Genomic DNA, 25,996 nt, shown 5'->3' on the forward strand with positions numbered 1-25,996 from the left:
ATACTCGTCGCCAAACCCACTGGCTCCAGGTCATCTACAAGACCCTGCTAGGTAAAGTCCGCCCTTATCTCAGCTCGCTGGTCACCATAGCAGCACCCGCTCCAGCAGGTATATCTCTCTGGTCACCCCCAAAACCAATTCTTCCTTTGGCCGCCTCTCCTTCCAGTTCTCTGCTGCCAATGACTGGAACGAACCACAAAAATCTCTGAAACTGGAAACACTTATCTCCCTCACTAGCTTTAAGCAACAGCTGTCAGAGCAGCTCACAGATTATTACACCTGTACATAGCCCATCTATAATTTAGCCCAAACAACTACCCCTTCCCCTACTGTATTTATTTATTTATTTAGCTCCTTTGCACCCCATTATTTTTATTTCTACTTTGCACATTCTTCCAGTGCAAATCTACCATTCCAGTGTTTTACTTGCTATATTGTATTTACTTTGCCACCATGGCCTTTTTTTTGCCTTTACCTCCCTTATCTCACCTCATTTGCTCACATTGTATATAGACTTATTTGTCTACTGTATTATTGACTGTATGTTTGTTTTACTCCATGTGTAACTCTGTGTTGTTGTATGTGTCGAACTGCTTTATCTTGGCCAGGTCGCAATTGTAAACGAGAACTTGTTCTCAACTTGCCTACCTGGTTCAATAAAGGTGAAATAATGAATGAATTAAATGGAAACTGATTTTGCTTCCCTTCATGTCCACTCATCAAGCCTGGCCAATGTTGTAGTTGTCTTTTATTTCTCACACAGCTTCTTTCCACCACCATACCATCACACGTTCTCTCTGCTATAGTCAGGCTGAAAAAAATCTTTATTCTTACATGCAGCGGTAGCTTGGCAGAGTATAGAAAAGGCATTAAGAACTAAGGCAACTACATCTATCATTTACACAGACTAAATACCCAGAGGAAACCCAGCAGAGAAAGCATTACAGAGACACTGTGCAAAACAATCCATCAAACACTGCTGTTATAACCTCCCTGACTGCAGCCTCTGCCAAGAGGTCTGGACCTGCAGGGTTGCTGGTTCAAGTCCCACTCTGGCGGTTCACCCCTTATTGTACTGTCACTGTATACACTCAGGAGACCTATTGCTTAAGTGGGGATGGACACAAAATGGCACCCAGGAAGAATCGGATCCAGGGCAGTTTCCCCTGGGGAGTAGCCTACCTAATTGAGACTGACATCTCCAGGTTGAGGTCAGTTCCACTTGTGATTCAGAGGTATCAAATCAAAGGAATAAGAAATCTATGTTTTTGTTTGGATTTGTGATGTATTGGAACTGACAACTTCCGTTTTGGAATCTGATTTGAAATAGTGGAATTGACTCCAACCTTAAACTTTTTCTTTCCATAGGTTGGGTTTGCTTATGACATACAGTACAAATTGATTATGGCATCCAAGTTAGCACCTGATAAGTCTGATGTTAGCAATAGAAGGAAGGTTCAAATGTGACTCCCAAATAGATACACAACAAACATATGTAAAAAGAGCACCTCTTATATGATCATCTATAAACAGGCATTGCTTTTCTATATTTTACCTGTAATGTATCTTCACCAAAATTATAATAACACAAAAAGTGTAATAATAACAAATAAAGCTATCTTGTAATAAAAACAATATTGAAGGAAATGCTTCAAAATATTTCTTATCATATATCTCATCTTTGCAATTTGGTTGGGGAAAAAAACATCCTCAAAAAAATATATTTCTGAGTACTGATTAATTTGACACAAACACAATAGTATTTATTTATTTATATTGACCCTGTTTTCAGGCTTTAATACCTGATTATTAAAAGCATGGTTTAAAAAAAGACATATATTGAAATGTGGATAGGGCAAGCACATCCTTCCCTTTCTATTCCCCTCACACTGTATGTTTCTCTCCTACAATCAGGAATTAGAATACAGGATCTATATGGTTAGAATCAGGAATTAGAATATACGATCTCTATGGTTAGAATCTGGAATTAGAATACAGGATCTCTATGGTTAGAATCTGGAATTAGAATACAGGATCTCTATGGTTAGAATCAGGAATTAGAATACAGGATCTCTATGGTTAGAGTCAGGAATTAGAATACAGGATCTCTATGGTTAGAATCAGGAATTAGAATACAGGATCTCTATGGTTAGAGTCAGGAATTAGAATACAGGATCTCTACGGTTAGAACTGTAATTAGAATACAGGATCTATATGGTTAGAATCAGGAATTAGAATACAGGATCTCTATGGTTAGAGTCAGGAATTAGAATACAGGATCTCTACGGTTAGAACTGTAATTAGAATACAGGATCTATATGGTTAGAATCAGGAATTAGAATACAGGATCTCTATGGTTGGAACCGGAATTAGAATACAGGATCTCTATAGTTGGAATTAGAATGCAAACACATCTCTATTGTTTATTTTCTCTCATCTGTCCTCACCATCTCTCGTTCTCTCTATCGAATACAGATTTAAATTTGGTCAGGGCAATTTTACTCATCTCCTTTCCCCAATTCTGGTCTCTGCCTCCTTCTCTCCTCAACCTCCTCCTCTCCCCAGTCCTCTTCTCTCACTCCTCCTTCCATCCTCTCTATCACTTTCTCCCTGTGCTTATTTCTTGTAGTTGCCAAACTGGATGGCCAGACGGTCACTGACACAGCGGAAGGCAGCGGGTTGGACCTCCCAGTAGTTGACAGGGTTGGAGTAGAGGCTGATGCCATTATAGAACGACCTCTTCATCCCAAAGCCTCTTGGGCAGAAGTCATCCACTCCCACCTTGCTGATGCTGTTGGAATGGAGGTAAACCACCTACATGGTGGGAGGGGGACCACATGGTGTTGTAATAGAGGTGCTTCAAGGCCCTTAACCTGTCTGATGAATACAACTCTACCAGTACCACAGACACACACAGACAACGACACCCGTACAGACACACACACACACACACACACACACACACACACACACACACACACACACACACACAGGTATAGACACCCGTATATACACACACGCAGACACAGACACACGTGCACACACAGTCACTCACCTGTAGGTACTTCATGTCAGGCAGACCCTTGGGGATTGCTGTGAGTCTGTTGTTCTCCAGGTGTAACTCTCTCAGGCGGGGGACGAAAGCTAGACTGCCATTCTCTATCATACGAATGTGGTTAAAGCCCAGACCCAACCTGGCAACCAGAGAGACAGAGAGAGACAGAGCGTCATCATCCTTATCTGTCTAACGCCTACCAGTATTTCTTGAAGTCACCACTGGGTGGCATGGTTGCCTAAGAAAGATCCGGAATGGAGGGGAGACAACGTGTCCATACAGAAATCTTTTATCACTGCTTGCCTCTTTTTCAATCAAGCAGACTTTATTTCAGTCTCAAAGAGCTATTACATACATTGCAGTGGGGTACTTAACATTAACAACTGGAGGCTCTCAGTACTCAATTATGGCAGTTAACTCAGCCTACACAAACATAGCTGCACACTGCCATGTGAATCCCATTGTATTTCTCTCTTATCCGCACCTGTACAAGTGTTTGTAGCGGCTCAGGTCCTCCAGCTCGATGGCCTGTATCTGGTTGTGGTCCAGATGGAGCTCATGGAGACTGTCTGGCAGGTCTGAAGGAGACAGAACACACTCCTCTTAACTAACCTTCTGGAGGAGACAGAATGCACACCTCTTAACTAACCTTCTGGAGGAGACAGAACACACTCCTCTTAACTAACCTTCTGGAGGAGACAGAACGCACACCTCTTAACTAACCTTCTGGAGGAGACAGAACACACTCCTCTTAACTAACCTTCTGGAGGAAACAGAACACACTCCTCTTAACTAACCTTCTGGAGGAGACAGAACGCACACCTCTTAACTAACCTTCTGGAGGAGACAGAACACACGCCTCTTAACTAACCTTCTGGAGGAGACAGAACACACTCCTCTTAACTAACCTTCTGGAGGAGACAGAACACACTCCTCTTAACTAACCTTCTGGAGGAGACAGAACACACGCCTCTTAACTAACCTTCTGGAGGAGACAGAACGCACACCTCTTAACTAACCTTCTGGAGGAGACAGAACACACTCCTCTTAACTAACCTTCTGGAGGAGACAGAACACACTCCTCTTAACTAACCTTCTGGAGGAGACAGAACACACACCTCTTAACTAACCTTCTGGAGGAGACAGAACACACGCCTCTTAACTAACCTTCTGGAGGAGACAGAACACACTCCTCTTAACTAACCTTCTGGAGGAGACAGAACACACTCCTCTTAACTAACCTTCTGGAGGAGACAGAACACACTCCTCTTAACTAACCTTCTGGAGGAGACAGAACACACGCCTCTTAACTAACCTACTGATACAACATCAAAACATCTCTACCAACTTCTGCTTACAATACGGTCCATCAGAATAATGTACACTGTACATAACTGGTCTCCAACTCTGGTCTTTAAGAGCTACAGGGTCTGCATCCAATAAGTTATGATCACTTCTGAGTGAACCACTTGCTCTGTGTACCGCGTACCTTTGGGTACTCCAGTGAGTTGGGCCTCAGAAATACGCAGGTAGTTCAGTTTCAGTCCCTTGAAGGCTCCTGGCTCAAACCCACTGTTCTGGATGGGGTTCCCTCCCATTTCTACAAGAACATACATAAGACACATTAGAACACGGCTGTGGCAAATTTGATTGAATTCCAGCATATTGAATATGCTGAGGTAATACTGAAGCATTGAATGGCTCTGTAGTCTTTAATGAACTCTGACCTATGCAGTTCATGCTGCCCAGTTCAGAGAAGGCCCCCTCATGGACCTTCTTGATGCGGTTCTCATGGATCCTGAGCTCCACCAGAGAGGAGGGCAGGTTCTTGGGGACTCCAGTCAGGAGGTTTCTGGAGAAGTAGAGCTTCTGCATGTGTTTCAGAGGAACAAAGGCCTTGGGGTGGACCTTGCTGATCTTATTATTCACCAGGGACAGGGCCTGAGAGATGGAAAGCGACAAAGAATGAGAGAGCGAGGGAGAGAGGGAAGTGAGTAAATAAGCAAGTAAGCTATCTTTGCCCCACCCCCCTTCTCTCTCCTAAGTGCCCTAGTTATGTCCAGTCAGTGTCTTCCTCTCTCCTAAGTGCCCTAGTTATGTCCAGTCAGTGTCTTCCTCTCTCCAACCACCCCTTTCTCTTTTCCTCTTCTCTTACTCCAGAGTGTGGCCAGCCTCTGCCTGGAGCTAAAGGGAATATTCTAGCTCACATCCTCTCCTCTCTGCTCCCGGAAAGCCTTCATTTATGCCTGTCGCCCACTCAGAACAGATGACCAAGCCCCATATTGAACATAGCCAGAAAGGAAACTCACAACATGAATTAAAACAGTTAACTCTCTGTGGATGAAGACATTTTCACCATGACTGCCTGCACGACTGACTGCCTGCACGACTGCCTGCCTGCACGACTGCCTGCAGGGCACGACTGCCTGCCTGCACGACTGCCTGCCTGCAGGGCACGACTGCCTGCAGGGCACGACTGCCTGCCTGCTGGGTTTTCCATCTGAAACGTATTTCTGTTCAGTTACCTAAGGTGACTGACTGGGAATGTTATCCTTCCCTAGTGGTTTGTTTAAGTGGTCAACAAAACTGTCTCAGACAAAGAACTTCTGTAGGAGATGAGGGACGGAACTCTGTTCTCTTGAATTGGGCCAATAAAGGCCAGTTCAAATTAAATGCTCTTTCCCTCTCCGTCTTCAATCTATACACCCCCTCTTTCTCTCTCCGTCTTCATACTATACACCCCCTCTTTCCCTCTCCGTCTTCAATCTATACACCCCCTCTTTCTCTCTCCGTCTTCAATCTATACACCCACTCTTTCCCTCTCCGTCTTCAATCTATACACCCCCTCTTTCTCTCTCCGTCTTCAATCTTTACACCCACTCTTTCCCTCTCCGTCTTCAATCTATACACCCCCTCTTTCTCTCTCTCCTCTCCATCTCTCCCTCTCTCTTACGTAGAGGTTGCCAAGGCCTTTGAAGTCGTTCTCCTTCAGCTCAGTGATGCGGTTGTTCTGCAGGTCCAAGAGTTTGGTGTCAGCGGGAATGCCCTTAGGCACTTCAGTCAAACCTGCAAACACACACACACACACACACACACAGTGTCAGTGGGGATTCATACACATACGGAACAAAAACATACATACACGCCTTCACACCCAGATGGGGACACCAGATGTCATCCAGCTGTTTTAGATTTCACTAAGTCCCAAAGGACGTGATTGCAACACCATCAGCAAGATCACATCAAGTAAATTAGGACGACACAGTAGGGCACAACCCTGACACACACACACACACACACAAAGAAACACACACCACACACACACACATATGATAAAGAGACAATCCTATGGCAATATGAGAGTACAGATAATTCACTGCAGAGAAACACCTGCTTACAACCAGAGCCCTGATTGGCTCCTCGTTAAGAAAACAGGTCTCTCTGTTCAACTCCAAACTTTAAACCAGAACATGATGTCATTGTCTATCATGCGCAAGAACTCCGGCAGTGACAATATCATTGTTATGGAAGAGTATCTCAGATTGTGGCTTGGACAAACTGGTGTGTTGCAGCCAGTGACTATGTTTGTATGATTGTATTACTTTGATCTTTCATCCTACTTGGTACATTCTGGTCCCCAAAAGGATTCTGATTAAACTTCTTATAAACATGATTCAACTCAGTGAACCATTTTAATGAGACACCATCATTGTTAAGTTGTTTCAGTTCTCAGATGGTCTGATTGGCCAGGTCAACAGAACCAAGCCGCTGCCATGGTTACATCTCATCATGACTAGGACTGTGGGGTCATGACATTTTGTCAGCTGGTTATTGTCATGCAAAAGACTGCTGGTCTCACGGTAATGTAACGTTAATTAACATAAACACATTTAGCATCTCCAAATACAAACTGCTAATATATGCCTTTGGAACATATCCATTTTAACAAGTCTAATAAAGTCTAATAAATCAGTTAAATCCATGATTCATTTTAGGCAGGTCCAAAGAAACATGATATGTTAACAGTTAACAGAATAGGAGTTGGCCTACAACTAACTGTATGTTATCTGGCTATGCTCCATGCTATAGGCTCGTTCATTTAGCCCACAAGATATGCTTATGAGCCCCATGTCATTTTATATTATTTTATAAGAAGAACATAATGTAATATAACTAAATAAAGGATATTTCTCCCATTCTGGAGCGAGTGCATATCAAGGCAATAGGTTGAGCGTACAAGTGACATAGGCTACGCTACGCTACATTTAGTTATTTGGCAACTTTAGTTGTTAATTATACAAACCTTACAATGTCTTAGAAATCAAAACATACATACAGTGCCTTGCGAAAGTATTCGACCCCCTTGAACTTTGCGACCTTTTGCCACATTTCAGGCTTCAAACAAAGATATAAAACTGTATTTTTTTGTGAAGAATCAACAACAAGTGGGACACAATCATGAAGTGGAACGACATTTATTGGATATTTCAAACTTTTTTAACAAATCAAAAACTGAAAAATTGGGCGTGCAAAATTATTCAGCCCCCTTAAGTTAATACTTTGTAGCGCCACCTTTTGCTGCGATTACAGCTGTAAGTCGCTTGGGGTATGTCTCTATCAGTTTTGCACATCGAGAGACTGACATTTTTTCCCATTCCTCCTTGCAAAACAGCTCGAGCTCAGTGAGGTTGGATGGAGAGCATTTGTGAACAGCAGTTTTCAGTTCTTTCCACAGATTCTCGATTGGATTCAGGTCTGGACTTTGACATTCTAACACCTGGATATGTTTATTTTTGAACCATTCCATTGTAGATTTTGCTTTATGTTTTGGATCATTGTCTTGTTGGAAGACAAATCTCCGTCCCAGTCTCAGGTCTTTTGCAGACTCCATCGGGTTTTCTTCCAGAATGGTCCTGTATTTGGCTCCATCCATCTTCCCTGTCCCTGCTGAAGAAAAGCAGGCCCAAACCATGATGCTGCCACCACCATGTTTGACAGTGGGGATGGTGTGTTCAGCTGTGTTGCTTTTACGCCAAACATAACGTTTTGCATTGTTGCCAAAAAGTTCAATTTTGGTTTCATCTGACCAGAGCACCTTCTTCCACATGTTTGGTGTGTCTCCCAGGTGGCTTGTGGCAAACTTTAAACGACACTTTTTATGGTTATCTTTAAGAAATGGCTTTCTTCTTGGTCACTCTTCCATAAAGGCCAGATTTGTGCAATATACGAGTGATTGTTGTCCTATGGACAGAGTCTCCCACCTCAGCTGTAGATCTCTGCAGTTCATCCAGAGTGATCATGGGCCTCTTGGCTGCATCTCTGATCAGTCTTCTCCTTGTATGAGCTGAAAGTTTAGAGGGACGGCCAGGTCTTGGTAGATTTTCAGTGGTCTGATACTCCTTCCATTTCAATATTATTGCTTGCACAGTGCTCCTTGGGATGTTTAAAGCTTGGGAAATATTTTTGTATCCAAATCCGGCTTTAAACTTCTTCACAACAGTATCTCGGACCTGCCTGGTGTGTTCCTTGTTCTTCATGATGCTCTCTGCGCTTTTAACAGACCTCTGAGACTATCACAGTGCAGGTGCATTTATACGGAGACTTGATTACACACAGGTGGATTGTATTTATCATCATTAGTCATTTAGGTCAACATTGGATCATTCAGAGATCCTCACTGAACTTCTGGAGAGAGTTTGCTGCACTGAAAGTAAAGGGGCTGAATAATTTTGCACGCCCAATTTTTCAGTTTTTGATTTGTTAAAAAAGTTTGAAATATCCAATAAATGTCATTCCACTTCATGATTGTGTCCCACTTGTTGATTCTTCACAAAAATACAGTTATATATCTTTATGTTTGAAGCCTGAAATGTGGCAAAAGGTCGCAAAGTTCAAGGGGGCCGAATACTTTCGCAAGGCACTGTACATGGGCTGCATGATGCTACAATAGGCTTTTGATGATTTGAGAAAGTCCTAGAAAAAAGCTATGTTCCTTGCCTCAGGCTGCACACGCTGTTCTCTCGTCAAGTGATCATCATATTGTCACCCATCAGACTATTCTCAGTGTAATAGTGTCTATACTATGTTAAATTAGTTTAGATTTAGAATGGCCCTTTATCAAATGGGCATGAACTGGGGCAGCGGAAAAAAATAAATGCCATTCGCCTATGCACTCGAATAGCGAATGGAAGCTTTCCCGCCTGTTCGTTTGGGTAGGCTACTCCGGTTATTTCACTCCACACATCAACCCCTGTTTGAGGAAAATGCAGCCTCTAGCTGCGCGACGGGTGCTATCCCGCCCAAACTCTGTATACCATGGGCCCCCCAACCCTGTTCCTGCAGCTACCTAGTTCCTAATGTGGGAAACCAAATGAAATCTCTTCGGGAACATGGAAAGTAACATGTTTGCACAACAAAACATATTTCAGCCAGCAGCATACCACCCTGCATCCCACTGCTGGCTTGCTTCTGAAGCTAAGCAGGGTTGGTCCTGGTTGGTCCCTAGATGGGAGACCAGATGCTGTTGGAAGTGGTGTTGGAGTGCCATTAGGAGGCACTCTTTCCTCAGGTCTAAAAAATATATATATATTCCCTGTGTAGTGTGCCGTCTATCAGATGGGACGTTGAAAGGGTGTCCTGACTCTCTGTAGTCGCTAAAGATCCCCTGGCATTTATCTTAAGAGTAGTGGTGTTAACCACAGTGTCCTGGCTAAATTCTCCAAGCTGTCCCTCATATGGTCACTTAATTATCCCCACTTCTTTCCTCAAATTGATCAATCACAGTGAGGTGAGTTTTAAAAGCACAATATGGTTCATGATAAGTGTTTGATGTGATTGTCTATTGCATTGATATCCGAGTGGTTGGAAGGACAATTGAGTACCAGACCATTAGCGAGTTGGATACTACCAACACATGGTCCTGAGTGCATAAAAGGAGATTACCTTGATTCAACAGTCATGTTGAATTTTACTGCGGTCATGACTCATGAATCACGTCCAGCAACCATCATACTGTTGCAACAACCCTCTTACTGCTGGGGACCTAGCAACACCTACTGTTCCCCTGTCACACCCTGACCACATCTGACACAGAGCACACTACTACACCCTCCTGACCACATCTGACACAGAGCACACTACTACACCCTCCTGACCACAACCAGGACACAACACAACACATTGAACACTACCAATGTCTCTACTCAACATAGAGGATGTTCTGTGTGTCTGAAGAAACCTATTCTGGTCAATATTGGTCATTTTAATACAACTCAAACACCTCCCTTGACAGAACATGTACCCCTGAAACGCACCGCCCCGAAACAAAGTCTTTACCACTGTACCACACAACTCTCCTGTATGTAGTCACAACCATTTTGCCCAAAACAAAAGCCCATAAAAGCCCATGCCAACACCCCACACCCACTCCCAATGTAAACCCCAAACCCCAGCAAAACTCCAATCTGTACCCCCAAATCCTTCCTCTCTAACCACTACACCTAAACCCCACTACTGTTTTCCGCAGAAGATTGGTACACACACAGAGACAGAGACAGACGCCATAGTCAAAATACATCTGTTCTAAATAAGCACTGACAACTCGCAAATTATACGCTTCCACATTTACTCACTTCAGTAGTCTGGGACAGGAAATATAGTGTTAGGTGGTGGGATGAAAATGACATGATGATTCAACAAAAGCGAATAAGAAAGTACAGACTATTATTTGCAATATAATAGTTAACTGGAAGATTACTACCGTAGGTACACACAAAAAAGCAACACATTTGCCCATACAGAAATATAAAGACATACTACACAAACATACACAAACATACACAACGCTTAGACCTACTGCACAGTGCGTGCACACACAAAAATACACACACAGTGCATACAGCTACAATGTTCATATTTTGAGATAATAAGCATTTATTTCCAGGCTTGTCATTGGCCTTTGTTGGGACATAGACTGTAAAGTCTTTGAGAGGGCTATAATTTAGGAGAATGGAGGATTATGGTCTGTGAATCTGTGTATTTATATACATTTATATGTGTATGTGCATGCTTGCGTGTGTTAAGATGTAGGATCTTAATTTGAGCCAGTCATGCAGCAACAGGAAATGTGTATCATGATGTGGATTAAATTAACAGACATTTTCGTAAGGGGAAATCAAGTCTAAAATGTCAAAGAAATGCCAAACTTCAGAAGCCTTTTTAAACCTCAAATACACTACAAGTTTTACATTTCCTGCATTGCATGAACGTTTTCCATGAACAGGATGATCAAATTAAAATCCTACATCTGTATGTGTTCCTTGTTCATTTGAAGGATTAAATCATTTGACACATAATCAATTGAAAATGACGCCTCTGGTCTACTATAGGATCATCGTTGTCATTTGTTTGAGCTCCTGTCTATTTCAGTGTTAATGAAATTGGACATACAACATTGATCTTTCCCAATCCTCTCCAACGAAGCTAAGGATAAACACAAACACATGGCTTCCATCCATTCTTTAGTAACACTCTTCGCTTCTATCTCTCTCATCCTTCCCTCGATTTCCGTTGAACATCCTGTTGTGTGTGTCAAGAAGACCATGAAACAGCTCATTAAAGACCTCAAGGAAATTACACACTGAGCTTTCATCTCTCTCTCTCTCTCTCTCTCTCTCTCTCTCTCTCTCTCTCTCTCTCTCTCTCTCTCTCTCTCTCTCTCTCTCTCTCTCTCTCTCTCTCTCTCTCTCTCTCTCTCTCTCTCTCTCTCTCTCTCTCTCTCTCTCTCTCTCTCTCTCTCTCTCTCTCTCTCTCTCTCTCTCTCTCTCTCTCTCTCTCTCTCCCTCCCTCCCTCATGTCGGGAACAGAAAATCCCTCTAAGACATGCCTTTCGTTATCAAAATACACCCGTTATCCGTGAGATAAATTCCTCTCTATGATAATACACCATCAGATCCCATTCTATCTCCTCTCTTTCTCTCTCTCTCTCTCTCTGGAGTCACGCAATGCACAAAGTCATTCACAGAATAACCTCAACCAGCTGAACCCTCTCTGCCTCCCATTCATATTCTACTGGGCTCTCTTGCCTCCAAAACAAATGACTGCACAAATGACTGCACCATGCTTCAGGTAACCAGATAAACTTGCACAATGGCACACACACACAAGTGCTTCAGGCTTACTGTGAGACACACACTCACCCAGATCGGAGCATTGCACCACTCTGCGTTGGCACTGGCACCCGAAGGGGCATGAGGGCAGATCAGGGGGGGGCAGCTCCTCTATTGCCGAGCCTTCCTCTTCATCTCTCATCATTGACATCATCCCTCCCACATCGCTGTCCATCGCAAAGTCCCAGAATCCCCTCTGCTCAAAGGGCAGGGCCGACAAGGGGGTGGGCAGCCGCGCGAGACACAGCAGCAACAGGAGAGAAGAGTGGGCCAACATCACGGGACTATACACATACACCTGTGGAAAGAAAGAGAGAGAGAATTAAAAACACACCTAGAGAGAGAGAGTTAAAAACACACCCAGAGAGAGAGAGTTAAAAACACCCAGAGAGAGAGAGAGTTAAAAACACACCTATAAAGAGAGAGTTAAAAACACACCTCTAAAGAGAGAGAAATATTGTGATGCTGGCTACTTTGAAGAATCTAAAATATGAAATATATTTTGATATGTTTAACACTTTTTTGGTTACTACATGATTCCATGTGTGTTATTTCATAGTTTTGATGTCTTCACTATTATTCTACAATGTAGGCAATAGAAGAAGAAAATGGACTGGTGCTGTACATATTACATACACTGTGGTACAGTAACAGACCAGTTTCTCATATGTCGTCAAGACATGACGACATTGTTATTACGGTGCCATCCAATATCTAAGTAAATTAATTAAATCCCGTTGCTGTCCTGTGAGTGTGGCGTCTCTCTTTATTGTCCTGGTAGTGAGGGCAGATGGCTACTTGGCTGTCAGAAAGCAACACACTGCTCCGCCTACCCTGCACCGTGATTCGGTCACACCTAAATACACTCCACTGGCAATACTGGCTCTGCAGCTTGCCCCGGCTGCTATGGGTGGCTGACCCAGACAGGGTGTGCTCCTAACAACCACACCTGCAGAGAAGAGAGGGAGGAGAGGAAAATAAAAATCAAGCCAGCATAAACCCATCAAAAAGTCTGGAAGGAAAGTAGGAGGAGGAGGAAGGGTGGAGAAAGCAGGAGGAGGAGGAAGGGTGGAGAAAGTAGGAGGAGGAGGAAGGGTAGAGAAAGTAGGAGGAGGAGGAAGGGTGGAGAAAGTAGGAGGAGGAGGAAGGGTAGAGAAAGTAGGAGGAGGAGGAAGGGTGGAGAAAGTAGGAGGAGGAGGAAGGGTGGAGAAAGTAGGAGGAGGAGGAGGAAGGGTGGAGAAAGTAGGAGGAGGAGGAGGAAGGGTGGAGAAAGTAGGAGGAGGAGGAAGGGTGGAGAAAGTAGGAGGAGGAAGGGTGGTGAAAGTAGGAGGAGGAGGAGGAAGGGTGGAGAAAGTAGAAGGAGGAGGAAGGGTGGAGAAAGTAGAAGGAGGAGGAAGGGTGAAGAAAGTAGGAGGAGGAGGAAGGGTGGAGGAAGTAGAAGGAGGAGGAAGGGTGGAAAAAGTAGGAGGAGGAAGAAGGGTGGAGGAAGTAGGAGGAGGAGGGGTGGAGAAAGTAGGAGGAGGAGGAAGGGTGGAGAAAGTAGGAGGAGGAGGAAGGGTGGAGAAAGTAGAAGGAGGAGGAAGGGTGGAGAAAGTAGGAGGAGGAGGAAGGGTGGAGAAAGTAGGAGGAGGAGGAAGGGTGGAAAAAGTAGGAGGAGGAGGAAGGGTGGAAAAAGCCTAAGCAGTCGGTTGCACCTGCCAGTAAATAAATCCATATTGAGAGGATGGACAGGATGACTTGTGAGAAAGATCATCCTTAGCCTTTGGGACAGAGTGTGTGTCAGTATGTTTCCCTCGGACCCCCCCCCCCCCCAAATACAGAAGGGGTGTGTCTGACCAAATAAATGCTCTACAGCCCAAATGGAGGAAAATGTGAAACCATGAACTCCGGAGTCAAACACTTCGTCCATTCATCCAGTCAGGAAAACAGCAGTGTGTGTGTGTGTGTGTGTGTGTGTGTGTGTGTGTGTGTGTGTGTGTGTGTGTGTGTGTGTGTGTTACTGAATGTGTCTGTGGGTGCAGAGCCAGGCTCCATGATGTCATTGCTGAGCACACATACTCCTCCTGCTGCTAGTTGAGCTAACCGGGAATGTTACCCACCCACCCTGCCATTACCCCAGTCTACAGCAGTAGAAGCTACTTCCTGCCATCACCCCAGTCGACAGCAGTAGAAGCTACTTCCTGCCATCACCCCAGTCTACAGCAGTAGAAGCTACTTCCTGCCATCACCCCAGTCTACAGCAGTAGAAGCTCCTTCCTGCCATCACCCCAGTCTACAGCAGTAGAATCTACTTCCTGCCATCACCCCAGTCTACAGCAGTAGAAGCTCCTTCCTGCCATCACCCCAGTCTACAGCAGTAGAAGCTACTTCCTGCCATCACCCCAGTCTACAGCAGTAGAAGCTACTTCCTGCCATCACCCCAGTCTACAGCAGTAGAAGCTACTTCCTGCCATCACCCCAGTCTACAGCAGTAGAAGCTACTTCCTGCCATCACCCCAGTCTACAGCAGTAGAAGATCCTTTCTCACTCTAACCCCAAATCATAAGAAACAATTACCATAACCCTAGGCCCAAATACTACACAACAAAACTATTCCTAACCATAATGTTGTAATAAGTGTCTTGGGATCTTTTGTAAACCTGCACTGACCTTGCCTAACCACTAGGAGCTAGACATCAACTTAGAACAGCAGGGAGGGAGGGAGGGAGGGAGGGAGGGAGGAATTGTCAGAAAAGGATAAATGGAGAGAAAGCGATTCAGAATTGGAGCTGAAGAGAGGCAGAAAGTGAGAGATGGAGATAGGGATGGAGAAAGAGGGAAAACGAGAGAGCAGGAGAGTGTGCTAAAAAGAGTGGCACCAGATGTCCTGGTTACCCAGTCAGGTTCATATGTGTGTGTGTGTTTATATACACGCGAGTGCCTCCCCATCACCGAGCCCAACCCTCGGGACATGCCGTTCTTGGCTCTTCCAGTCTCTCTAACCTGTGCTGCCATTTCCAGCCACGGCGGAAATGCGCTTGCCTTTCAAGAAGAATTTAAAAGACATGATAAGGCTTAGAGTGAAGTCGAGGAACTCACAATGCCTCAAACTAAAGACTTCATCCTTGAATAACAGACTGACCACTAAGACACAACAGCTGGACAGGCCACGTACCTCATGTGGATGTTTTCTTTCAGTCATCATACACTTAAATGCCTGACTTTATGTTTCTTGTGATTCAGAGATATAGAGATTGAATACAAGGGATGTGATTATGTAGTGGCTGAGAGGAACAGCCGGATAGAGGCTTGAACCAGACCTCTTGGCAGAGGAAGCCCATAGTCTTAAATACAGAGAGGTTACGATTCATAAGCAAGTTTTAAACTAGCTCAATTTAGAAGTTTCCCCTATTCACAACCTTACCCTAAATTGTAACTTTTACCAACCTGAACCAGGGAAATGCATCTGACCTCACTGGCTATGTCCAACTTCTACCTTGGCCTACTCCCTCTCCGAGGTCTGTTGAATATCATTAACCAGATGGCTGTATACGACAGTCCTAGGGGACTGTGTACATACATCTGTGGTGTATGTATTTATACACACTCAAGTGGAAGTCAAAAACAAACACTGTATGCACACGCATCAACTCAACACTAACATCTGACCACATCTACATCTTAGGATCGTACACCAGAACACCATTACGCCCTGATTTCAAAAGGACAAACTGTAAACCAACACGTGAAAAAGTGGAGAGGATGCAGTGTCAGGAATACGTCATGCCAAATAGTTGCAGATGTCCGCAGAGAGATAATGATATTGTCTGACAGACACCCCACTAGGCAAACACTGGTTGAATCAACATTGTTTCCACGTCATTTCAATTAAATGAAGTTGATCTAACCTGGAATAGACGTTGTTTAAACAGTGTGAAAGTTGTTCCTGTTGTGTCTTAATGTTCATTGAGATAAGAGCTAGTCCTCTGAAGATGAAAGTTAATGGTTTGGTTTGAGTCAGGGACGTTTGTGAGCGCTGATAAAAAGCCTCCCCGTGTTATTCAGAAGATCACTCGTACAATTAGGGCTCCATCTCTCTCTCGTCTCTCTCTCCCTCTCTCGTCCTCTCTTTCTCACATACACCATCCCTCTCTCAACTCTCTCTTCCATACACCCTCCCTCTCTCAACTCTCTCTTCCATACACCCTCCCTCTCTCAACTCTCTCTTCCATACACCCTCCCTCTCTCGTCCTCTCTTTCTCACATACACCCTCCCTTTCTCAACTCTCTCTTCCATACACCCTCCCTCTCTCAACTCTCTCTTCCATACACCCTCCCTCTCTCAACTCTCTCTTCCATATACCCTCCCTCTCTCAACTCTCTCTTCCATACACCCTCCCTCTCTCAACTCTCTCTTCCATACACCCTCCCTCTCTCAACTCTCTCTTCCATACACCCTCCCTCTCTCAACTCTCTCTTCCATACACCCTCCCTCTCTCTCTCATCATCGTCATTCCTTCCTCTAGTCTTCCCTTTCTTTCCCTCGCACACCACAGCACCTCTAAGGCAAACATAGAGAGTGGAACAGGAACAGCTGTCCCGCTTTCATACATCTCCCCTTTACCCTGATCAAATAAACAAATAGAATCCAATCAAAGTTTATTGGTTGCGTGCACAGATTTGCAGATAGTTTCACAGATGCAGCAATATGCGTGTGTTTCTAACAGTAAGGTAATACCTATCAACAGTTGACAGTACATGTCAGAGCAAAAACCAAGCCATAAGGTCAAGGGAATTGTCCGTAGAGCTCCAGGCCAGGATTGTGTCGAGGCACAGATCTGGGGAAGGGGACCAAAAAAAATGGCTGCAGCATTGAAGGTCCCCAAGAACACAGTGGCCTCCATCATTCTTAAATGGAAAAAGTTTGGAACCACCAAGCCTCTTCCTAGAGCTGGCCGCACACCCAAACTGAGCAACCAGGAGAGACGTGCCTTGGTCAGGGAGGTACCCAAGAACTTGATGGTCACTCTGACAGAGCTACAGAGTTCCTCTGTAGAGATGGGAGAACCTTACAGAAGAACAACCATCTCTGCAGCACTCAACCAATCAGGCCCTTATGGTAGTGGCCAGACTGAAGTCACTCCTCACGAAAAGGCACGACAGCCCGCTTAGAGTTTTCCAAAAGGGACCTAAAGGACTCTCAGACCATGAGAAACAAGATTCTATGGTCTGATGAAACCTAGATTGAAATCTTTGGCCTAAATGCCAAGCGTCACGCCTGGAGGAAACCTGGCACCATCCCAATGATGAAGCATGGTGGTGGTAGCATCATGGTGTGGGGATGTTTTTCAGCAGCAGGAACTGGGAGACTAGTCAGGATCAAGGGAAAGATGAACGAAGCAAAGTACAGAGAGATCCTTGAATAAAACCTGCTCTAGAGCGCTCAGGACCTCAGACTGGGCGATGGTTCACCTTCCAACAGGACAATGACCATAAACAAGCACACAGCCAAGACAACGCAGGAGTGGCTTCGGAACAAGTCTCTGAATGTCTTTGAGTGTCCCAGCCAGCGCCCGATCTTGAACCCGATCAAACATCTCTGGAGAGACCTGGAAATAACTGCAGCGAAGCTCCACATCCAACCTGACAGAGCTTGAGAGGATATACAGAGAAGAATGGGAGAAACTCACCAAATACAGGTGTGCCAAGCTTGTAGCGTCTTACCCAAGAAGACTCGAGGCTGAGTAAAGGATCTGAATACTTATGTAAATGTGATATTTCAGCTATTCAATTTTTTAGAGTAAAAGAGTAAAAAAAAAAAAAAAAAATTGATTTGCTTTGTCAATAATAGGTATTGTGTGTAGATTGATGAGGGAAACAAATATTAGAATATATTTTAGAATAAGGCTGTAACGTAACAAAATGTGGAAAAACTCAAGGGGTCTGAATACTTTCCGAATGACGTCAACATTTTTTTGTATTACAGCCTGAATTTAAAATGGATTCAATGTATATGTTTGGTCACTGCCCTACAAACAATATCCCATAATGTATTATGTTGTCATGACTTCCGTCGAAGTCGACTCCTCTCCTTGTTCGGGCGGCGGTTGACGTCACCGGCTTTCTAGCCATCGCCGCTCCATTTCTCATGTATCCATGTGTCTTGTCTTGTTTTCATACACACCTGGTTTTCATATATCCATGTGTCTTGTCTGGTTTTCATACACACCTGGTTTTCATATATCCATGTGTCTTGTCTGGTTTTCATACACACCTGGTTTTCATATATCCATGTGTCTTGTCTGGTTTTCATACACACCTGGTTTCATATATCCATGTGTCTTGTCTGGTTTTCATACACACCTGGTTTTCATGTATCCAATTGTCTTGTCTGGTTTTCATACACACCTGGTTTTCATTTATCCATTTGTCTTGTCTGGTTTTCATACACACCTAGTTTTCATTTCCCCAACCAATCTACTTGTATTTATCCCTCTGTTTCCCATCATGCTTTGTGTGTATTGTTTTCATGTCATGCGATGTTCTTTAGCGCTTATACTTTATTGTTCCATGTTTTTGAGCGTGTTTGTTTTGTTGTGCTCCCGGTTTGGAACTTTAATAAAGTGTGCTTCATTTATCACACTCTGCTCTCCTGCACCTGACTTCGCCTTTAGACACACCTTGACATGTGTTTTTAGACATTTTTACTAATTAATAAAAAATGAAAAGCTGAAATGTCTTGTCAATAAGTATTCAATTCCTTAGTTATGGCCAGCCTACATGAGTTCAGGAGTAAAACTGTGCATAACAAGTCACATAATGCTTTGCATGAACTCAGGGAGGAAGGAAACTGCTTTACAGGCATAGTGGTGGCTGCATCATGTTATCGGTATACTTGTAATCGATAAGGACTAGGGAGTTTTCAGGATAAAAACAAAAATATTGAATGGGCTTTCTTATATCTCCTAGATGTAGGACAGACACTTCAAAACCTCATTCCTTATGATTTATTTTTTGACTGTCTTTTTTTTGTGCCATTTATGAATTTGTTATACAATGCATTTCTATTGGCTATAGTAGAAAAAGCCTAATTAAATATTCGATCAAATATTTTGTCAAATTTTTGGGGGGGGGATACCATAAAGGGGTCCTAAAATTCTAAATCAAATAGCTAAATTACCCATAGTACACAGACACACACATTTCAGTTGAATGCATTCAGTTGTGTGACTAGGTATCCCCTTTCCCTATCTTCTTTCAGTTCCCACTTTTCCTATAGTAAGATCCTCTTAATGGGAGCTGAATGATGCCTGCTGGGTATCTAAGTTTCTGTCAGTTTACCGTCCCTCTACATTCCATTGTCCAGGCCAAGCCAGCCATGTTTCATTCAGCAGTATGGTATAATTTGGCTGCTATTTTTACCAATTTGACCAGACTGCAGAGTTGGGTTTTTTGACATCCAGGATCCTGGCCAGTCTACATCATGGAAAAGCATTAGCTGTTTCCTGGGTGTTTATGTATCTGGATTGTCTGGGATCCTTTTTACTGGGATTCTCTAACCCAGTAACCCTTATATACACTTTTTTTCTCTCTCTCTCTCTCTCTCGTGCTCTCTCTCTCTTTCTGTCTGTCTGTCTCTCTCTCTCTGTCTCTCTCTCTCTCTCTGTCTGTCTCTCTCTCTCTTTGTCTGTCTGTCTCTCTCTCTGTCTGTCTGTCTCTCTCTCTCTCTGTCTGTCTCTCTCGCTCTCTCTGGAATTCCCCTCCTTGTCTAAGTGTCTATCATCATGGTTATGTCTACATTTTGTGTTCTGTGTCTGAGGTTGTTTGTTTGATTCTAACAGGTATAAACCCATATGCCCTAGACACTAGTGGGGGACTTCCCTCCACCTCACTCTATACTTCTACTCTCCATCTGTCTGTCTGTCTGTCTCTCCTTCTCTCATTTTATTTTTCTCTCCTCTCTGCTCTGCTCACCTATCATTTGTTTTATTACAACAATCATGGTGAGAAGACAGAAATGAGTGAAAATGGAGACAGAGACAGAGAGGGAAAGGAGGAGAGAGAGAGAGAGAGAGAGAGAGAGTTTATTTGTTTCCCTTTTTTACAACACTGTATATAGACATAATATGACATTTGAACTGTCTTGATTCTTTTGGAACTTTCACTTGCTTTAGCAATGTGAACATGTTTTCCATGCCAATAAAGCCCCTTGAATTGAATTGATAGAAAGGGAGAAGAGGATAGAGACAGAGAAACAGAGAGAGATAAGTGGGAAATAGGACAGAGACCGGGAGAGAGGGGGGCAGAGACAGAGAGATCGAGAGAGGGAAAGAGGACAGAGAGAGAGAAAGAGAGAGAGGGAAAGAGGACAGAGAGAGAGAGAAAGAGAGGGAAAAGAGGACAGAGAGAGAGAAAGAGAGAGAGAAGGAAAAGAGGACAGAGAGAGAGAGAAAGAGAGAGAGAGGGAAAAGAGGACAGAGAGAGAGAGAAAGAGAGGGAAAAGAGGACAGAGAGAGAGAGAAAGAGAGAGAGAAGGAAAAGAGGACAGAGAGAGAGAGAAAGAGAGGGAAAAGAGGACAGAGAGAGAGAGAAAGAGAGAGAGAAGGAAAAGAGGACAGAGAGAGAGAGAAAGAGAGAGAGAGGGAAAAGAGGACAGAGAGAGAGAAAGAGAGGGAAAAGAGGACAGAGAGAGAGAGAAAGAGAGAGAGAAGGAAAAGAGGACAGAGAGAGAGAGAAAGAGAGAGAGAGGGAAAAGAGGACAGAGAGAGAGAAAGAGAGGGAAAAGAGGACAGAGAGAGAGAAAGAGAGAGAGAAGGAAAAGAGGACAGAGAGAGAGAGAAAGAGAGAGAGAGGGAAAAGAGGACAGAGAGAGAGAGAAAGAGAGAGAGAGAGAGAGGGGGGCAATAGGACAGAGACAGGGAGAGAGGGGGGGGGGCAGAGACAGAGAGATCGAGAGAGGGAAAGAGGACAGAGAGAGAAAGAGAGAGAGACGGAAAAGAGGACAGAGAGAGAGAAAGAGAGAGAGAAGGAAAAGAGGACAGAGAGAGAGAGAAAGAGAGAGAGACAGAAAAGAGGACAGAGAGCGAGAGAAAGAGAGAGAGAGGGAAAAGAGGACAGAGAGAGAGAGAAAGAGAGAGAGAGAGAGAGGGGGGCAATAGGACAGAGACAGGGAGAGAGGGGGGGGGGCAGAGACAGAGAGATCGAGAGAGGGAAAGAGGACAGAGAGAGAAAGAAAGAGAGAGAGAAGGAAAAGAGGACAGAGAGAGAGAAAGAGAGAGAGGGAAAGAGGACAGAGAGAGAGAAAGAGAGAGAGGGAAAGAGGACAGAGAGAGAGAGAAAGAGAGAGAGAGGGAAAGAGGGCAGAGAGAGAGAGAAAGAGAGAGAGAGGGAAAAGAGGACAGAGAGAGAGAGAAAGAAAGAGAGCGGGGGGGGGGGGAATCGAACAGAGACAGATAGAGATTTTTATTATTATCTACCTCACTTGCTTTGGCAATGTTAACACATGTTTCCCATGCCAAAAAAGCCCTTGAATTGAATTGAATTGAGAGAAAGGGGAAATAGGACAGAGACAGAGAGAGGGGGGGAGAGAGAGAAATCAAGAGAGGGAAAAGAGGACAGAGACAGAGAGAGAGGGGGGGGGGGAGAAGAGGACCGGAGCGATAGAGAGGGAAAAGGGCAAGGACTAACATCTGAGACAAAAAGGAAGCCAGTGATAGCTTTGAGTATAGCATGTCTCCAGCATGGTCATTGGATGTTTAAGTTTCCCACACACCAAACACAACCCAGTCTACACGTATCTTTACATTTCCTATATGAACAATCCATCAAGCAAGTGTTGCATGTCAACGCTCCCATCCACCACAATGGCTTCCCAGTCAGTGAGATTCCCACATGACAACCACTCTGACAACCACTCTCGACATAAAACCAACACGCACCCCCACTACAGAGAGGCTAGAAAGAGGGAGTTCCACACATCATCTGCTGACTGAAGCTAAAGAGAGACCTCGTTAAATTCCCTCCAGAATCAAAGCTTGTCAGACATTCCCCCAAAAAGATACAGTGCCTTGCTAATTCATTTGAGATTAGGGCATAGAGTATAGCTGGATGTCCACAACAAATGGCATGCATAGAAAAACACACAAATGAGATTTAACTAACATCTTAACTGATTGAATCAGGTGTGTAAGTGCTCGGCTGTAACAACAACCTGCACACCCTGTAGGTCTCCAATACCAGGATTTTTAATTTTTTTTACCTTTATTTAACTAGGCAAGTCAGTTAAGAACAAATTCTTATTTTCAATGACAGCCTAGGAACAGTGGGTTAACTGCCTGTTCAGGGGAAGAACGACAGATTTGTACCTTGTCAGCGCAGAGATTTGAACTTGCAACCTTTCGGTTATTAGTCCAACACTCTAACAACTAGGCTACCCTGCAGATAACTGTGTCAGATAACTGTGTCAGGAAGTTCAACGTGCACATTATGAACCAATCAACCTCTCCTCCATTCATCGTACTGGCAGTCCTGCAAGGCAAGGTGGGGCAGGAGGGGTTGCCAACAGCTGACTGCTGGAAGTGGAATAATGGTGTATTGGCTCTGGCCACGTCAACACTCACAGCCTATTAATATCATATGGAGGAGGCAGGGCGTGAGACAGAGCATGCTGAGTTGGCATGAAAAGCTTAATTAGGGTTAACTTTGGGCTGTTTGGCAGCACTTTTAAATTGCCCTCTGTTCTCTTTCTCAACATTTATTTTTTCCTCTTTCCGGTCCCCACTCCTCTCATTTCCTCACGCTGTGTCCCCCTTCCATGCCACCACCTCTGTGTTCCCATGCACCCTTAAAAGACCTTCGCTTGAAAAACGAGAAAAAAGTGTCAATAGTACTGTTTGTCCATCTTGAGATGCTATAGCCATTATACGCTTCCTCAAAATAGTCTGAATTCATCTAATATAACTCAAGAAATCTGTCATTAGTTTTGACATTTTTGCTGAGAAAATATTAGCCACGCAATTTTACATCTAACTAGGATGTTTGGTGGAGTATTTCTCAAGTGAAAAAATGTCCATGAAAATGAGTCGTCTATCGTTGAATGACAACAAACACATAATTGAAGAATCCCTACTAGAATCCCTTGACCAATCACCGATGAAGCGGCACAGACTTCGGCTTCCGAACTTCGGCTTGCCTCAAGAAAAAATGTAGTGTTCACGAACAGACGAAAAAACCCTTGCCGAAGGCCGCAACAAAAACGTCAGAAAATGTTGTCATGATATATGCACAAACTGTTCTGAAATGTTTCAGATGGGAAGCCTTTAACACACACAGACACACACAACCAGCCCTGACTGCTAGCACCTACTAGGCGGGTCTGGGACAGGGAGCTCGGGTGGAGTTAACTAGGCCTGCAGCTGTAATTTGGTGACTGGTGTCCCTAAAAAAGGATTTCTCTGGCAGCTTTTCTGCTGCCGCCAGGCTTGGATGTGGCAACTAGCTAAACACAGCCGAGACCAGGCCTAACTACACAATACGAACACAGAGCTATGTAGAGAAGATCACAGGCCTAACTAGCTGAAATCAGAACGAAACAGAACATAGGCCCCAGGGTCCTGGTAAACATTTCTCTTGGCTGAACTGTAGGACTACCCTGTGAAAACCCTGAATACACATTTATATCAGAGTGGCACATGAAAAACAGGCTTGATTGACAGACTTCAAAACCATGGTTGTAACCAAGGCAAGGGTATAGTTATCCTACTGAAAACCCTATAGGCTAAGCATCCTTTTCAATAAAACCCTATAGGCTAAGCTTCCTTTTCAATAAAACCCTATAGGCTAAGCTTCCTTTTCAATAAAACCCTATAGGCTAAGCTTCCTTTTCAATAAAACCCAATAGGCTAAGCTTCCTTTTCAATAAAACCCAATAGGCAAGGCTTCCTTTTCAATAAAACCCAATAGGCAAGGCTTCCTTTTCAATAAAACCCAATAGGCTAAGCTTCCTTTTCAATAAAACCCTATAGGCTAAGCTTCCTTTTCAATAAAACCCAATAGGCTAAGCTTCCTTTTCAATAAAACCCTATAGGCTAAGCTTCCTTTTCAATAAAACCCAATAGGCTAAGCTTCCTTTTCAATAAAACCCAATAGGCAAGGCTTCCTTTTCAATAAAACCCAATAGGCTAGGCTTCCTCTCAATAAAACCCCAGACACCACAAGTCCAATTATGGCTTAGATTAAACAGCATTCACTACCTCTCTTCATATACCACCAACGTATAACCATGTGGCCCACGGGTGAAGGTGAAAGAGGGCACAGACAGACAGACCAGACCAGACAGACTGGCTGACGGCAGATACAGAGAGGCAGTCAATTAATTTGACATGACATAGTGTCAAACCATTGGTATTAGTGTAGACCTACTCCTCCTTTGAGATGTGTCCCTGTATCCACAGTGACTCAGAGTTAAATGGGTTGGTATAAATGGGGCCCTTATATGTGGTAGGCCATGTGGCATTAAACCATACAGCTGGACATGATGTCATCAACGTGAGACAGAATGAGGTCAGACAAGAAATCACCACCTGTTGCTAATGCCACATACACAGACTGGTACATGGGCACGCACATGTAGGCCAGACACCAGCACACAGAGATAATTCAATGAAACAACAACAACAGTTATAATGCCATCCCACAAAATCATCCAAAATCCATCAGAAGACCATCTAAAAAACATCAAAAAACATTTCCAACAGTGGGTTAAAGACAGAGGGCAGTCTTTTAAAGGTCGACGGAGTTACAGGGTAGCACCATAGCGGGCTGACTTGATTGGCACGTTTGACTGCAATTATTCTCTCAAAATGATGATGCCGGTAGGGCATAAAAATCCCAGCTATAAATACTTATAAATACCACAATCAGAGTGCGCCGAAAGGAGAGATTTAAAAAAAAAAAAAGAACGCTCTGGGGAATGGGGAAAAAATAAACTTCGATCTGAGTCCAATGAACTTGAGGGTGAACGGGGTGAGCGCCCAAGGTCCTTATAATTATCTATAATACTAAAGACACAACGTTCATAAATTCTACACCGCTCCGTGGCGCCATCTATTGAACATAACTGACAGAGCATTCTAGATCATAATACATCATATTCGTTTGAGTGTGTGATGCAGGAGGCACGCCACGGAACGAACGGCGCAGCAGGTTGTATGTAGTGTAAACTAAAACGTTACACCACAGGAAAATGAACAAAATTGTATGTATCCGGAGCATTAGGAATTATCTACCCAATTCAATGTTGAAAATAGATTACTCAACTCAACTTAACTTTACATAATAGTGTTCTAGCATCAACAAAAAATACCCACATTTCTTTGCACCCAAGTGAAATAGCCTATTTTCATAAACAAATGAAAAGTATTGGTTTTACAAGAATCGTGTCATCTTACCTTCAGTTCAAAAATGAATCTATAATCTCCAACTCAATTGGATGGTCTGAGATTTTCTCCTTATTTAGGATGTCAGTGCGTCGGTTTTTCTTGAGAGAAAAGTCAAACTGATAATTGTCATGACATTTATGAATGTATGTAGCCTATTGTCCTTGCCCCTATCAGACAGCGATTATAGTGACCCAGCCCGTGAGTGCCAACGGTGTCGGAACAGTCAACTCGCTCCAGAAGCAAGGAATTGACTAAAAGATGGGGGGGTAGAGCTCAAAAGTAACTGAGTGTGTGTGCGAGAGAGATGGAGAGAGAGAGAGAGGGAGGGAGGGAGAGGAAGAGGGAGTTTGCTATTT

At 43.8% G+C, this 25,996-nt stretch overlaps 1 protein-coding gene across 3 annotated transcripts; it reads right to left on the reverse strand.

Annotated features, from left to right (window-relative positions):
* Positions 1 to 806: 806 nt before the first annotated feature.
* Positions 807 to 25,996, reverse strand: bgnb (biglycan b). 3 transcript variants are annotated; one of them, XM_036947570.2, is made up of 8 exons: positions 25,650 to 25,996; positions 12,253 to 12,520; positions 6,009 to 6,121; positions 4,783 to 4,996; positions 4,545 to 4,655; positions 3,540 to 3,633; positions 3,056 to 3,194; positions 807 to 2,814 (listed from the first exon to the last, which is right to left on the reverse strand). In XM_036947570.2, exons 2-8 carry the CDS (start codon positions 12,497 to 12,499, stop codon positions 2,617 to 2,619), a joined length of 1,116 nt encoding a protein of 371 aa, XP_036803465.1. In that variant the 5' UTR covers positions 12,500 to 12,520; positions 25,650 to 25,996; the 3' UTR covers positions 807 to 2,616. The 3 variants fall into 3 exon arrangements, with proteins under 3 accessions (XP_036803465.1, XP_090059917.1, XP_036803464.1); XM_090203791.1 differs by lacking the exon at positions 25,650 to 25,996 and adding an exon at positions 23,330 to 23,577; XM_036947569.2 differs by lacking the exon at positions 25,650 to 25,996 and adding an exon at positions 13,056 to 13,166.

Source organism: Oncorhynchus mykiss, chromosome 16, assembly GCF_057628025.1.
Source record: "Oncorhynchus mykiss isolate SJ-2025 chromosome 16, ASM5762802v1, whole genome shotgun sequence".
In the NCBI taxonomy this organism is placed as follows: domain Eukaryota; kingdom Metazoa; phylum Chordata; class Actinopteri; order Salmoniformes; family Salmonidae; genus Oncorhynchus; species Oncorhynchus mykiss.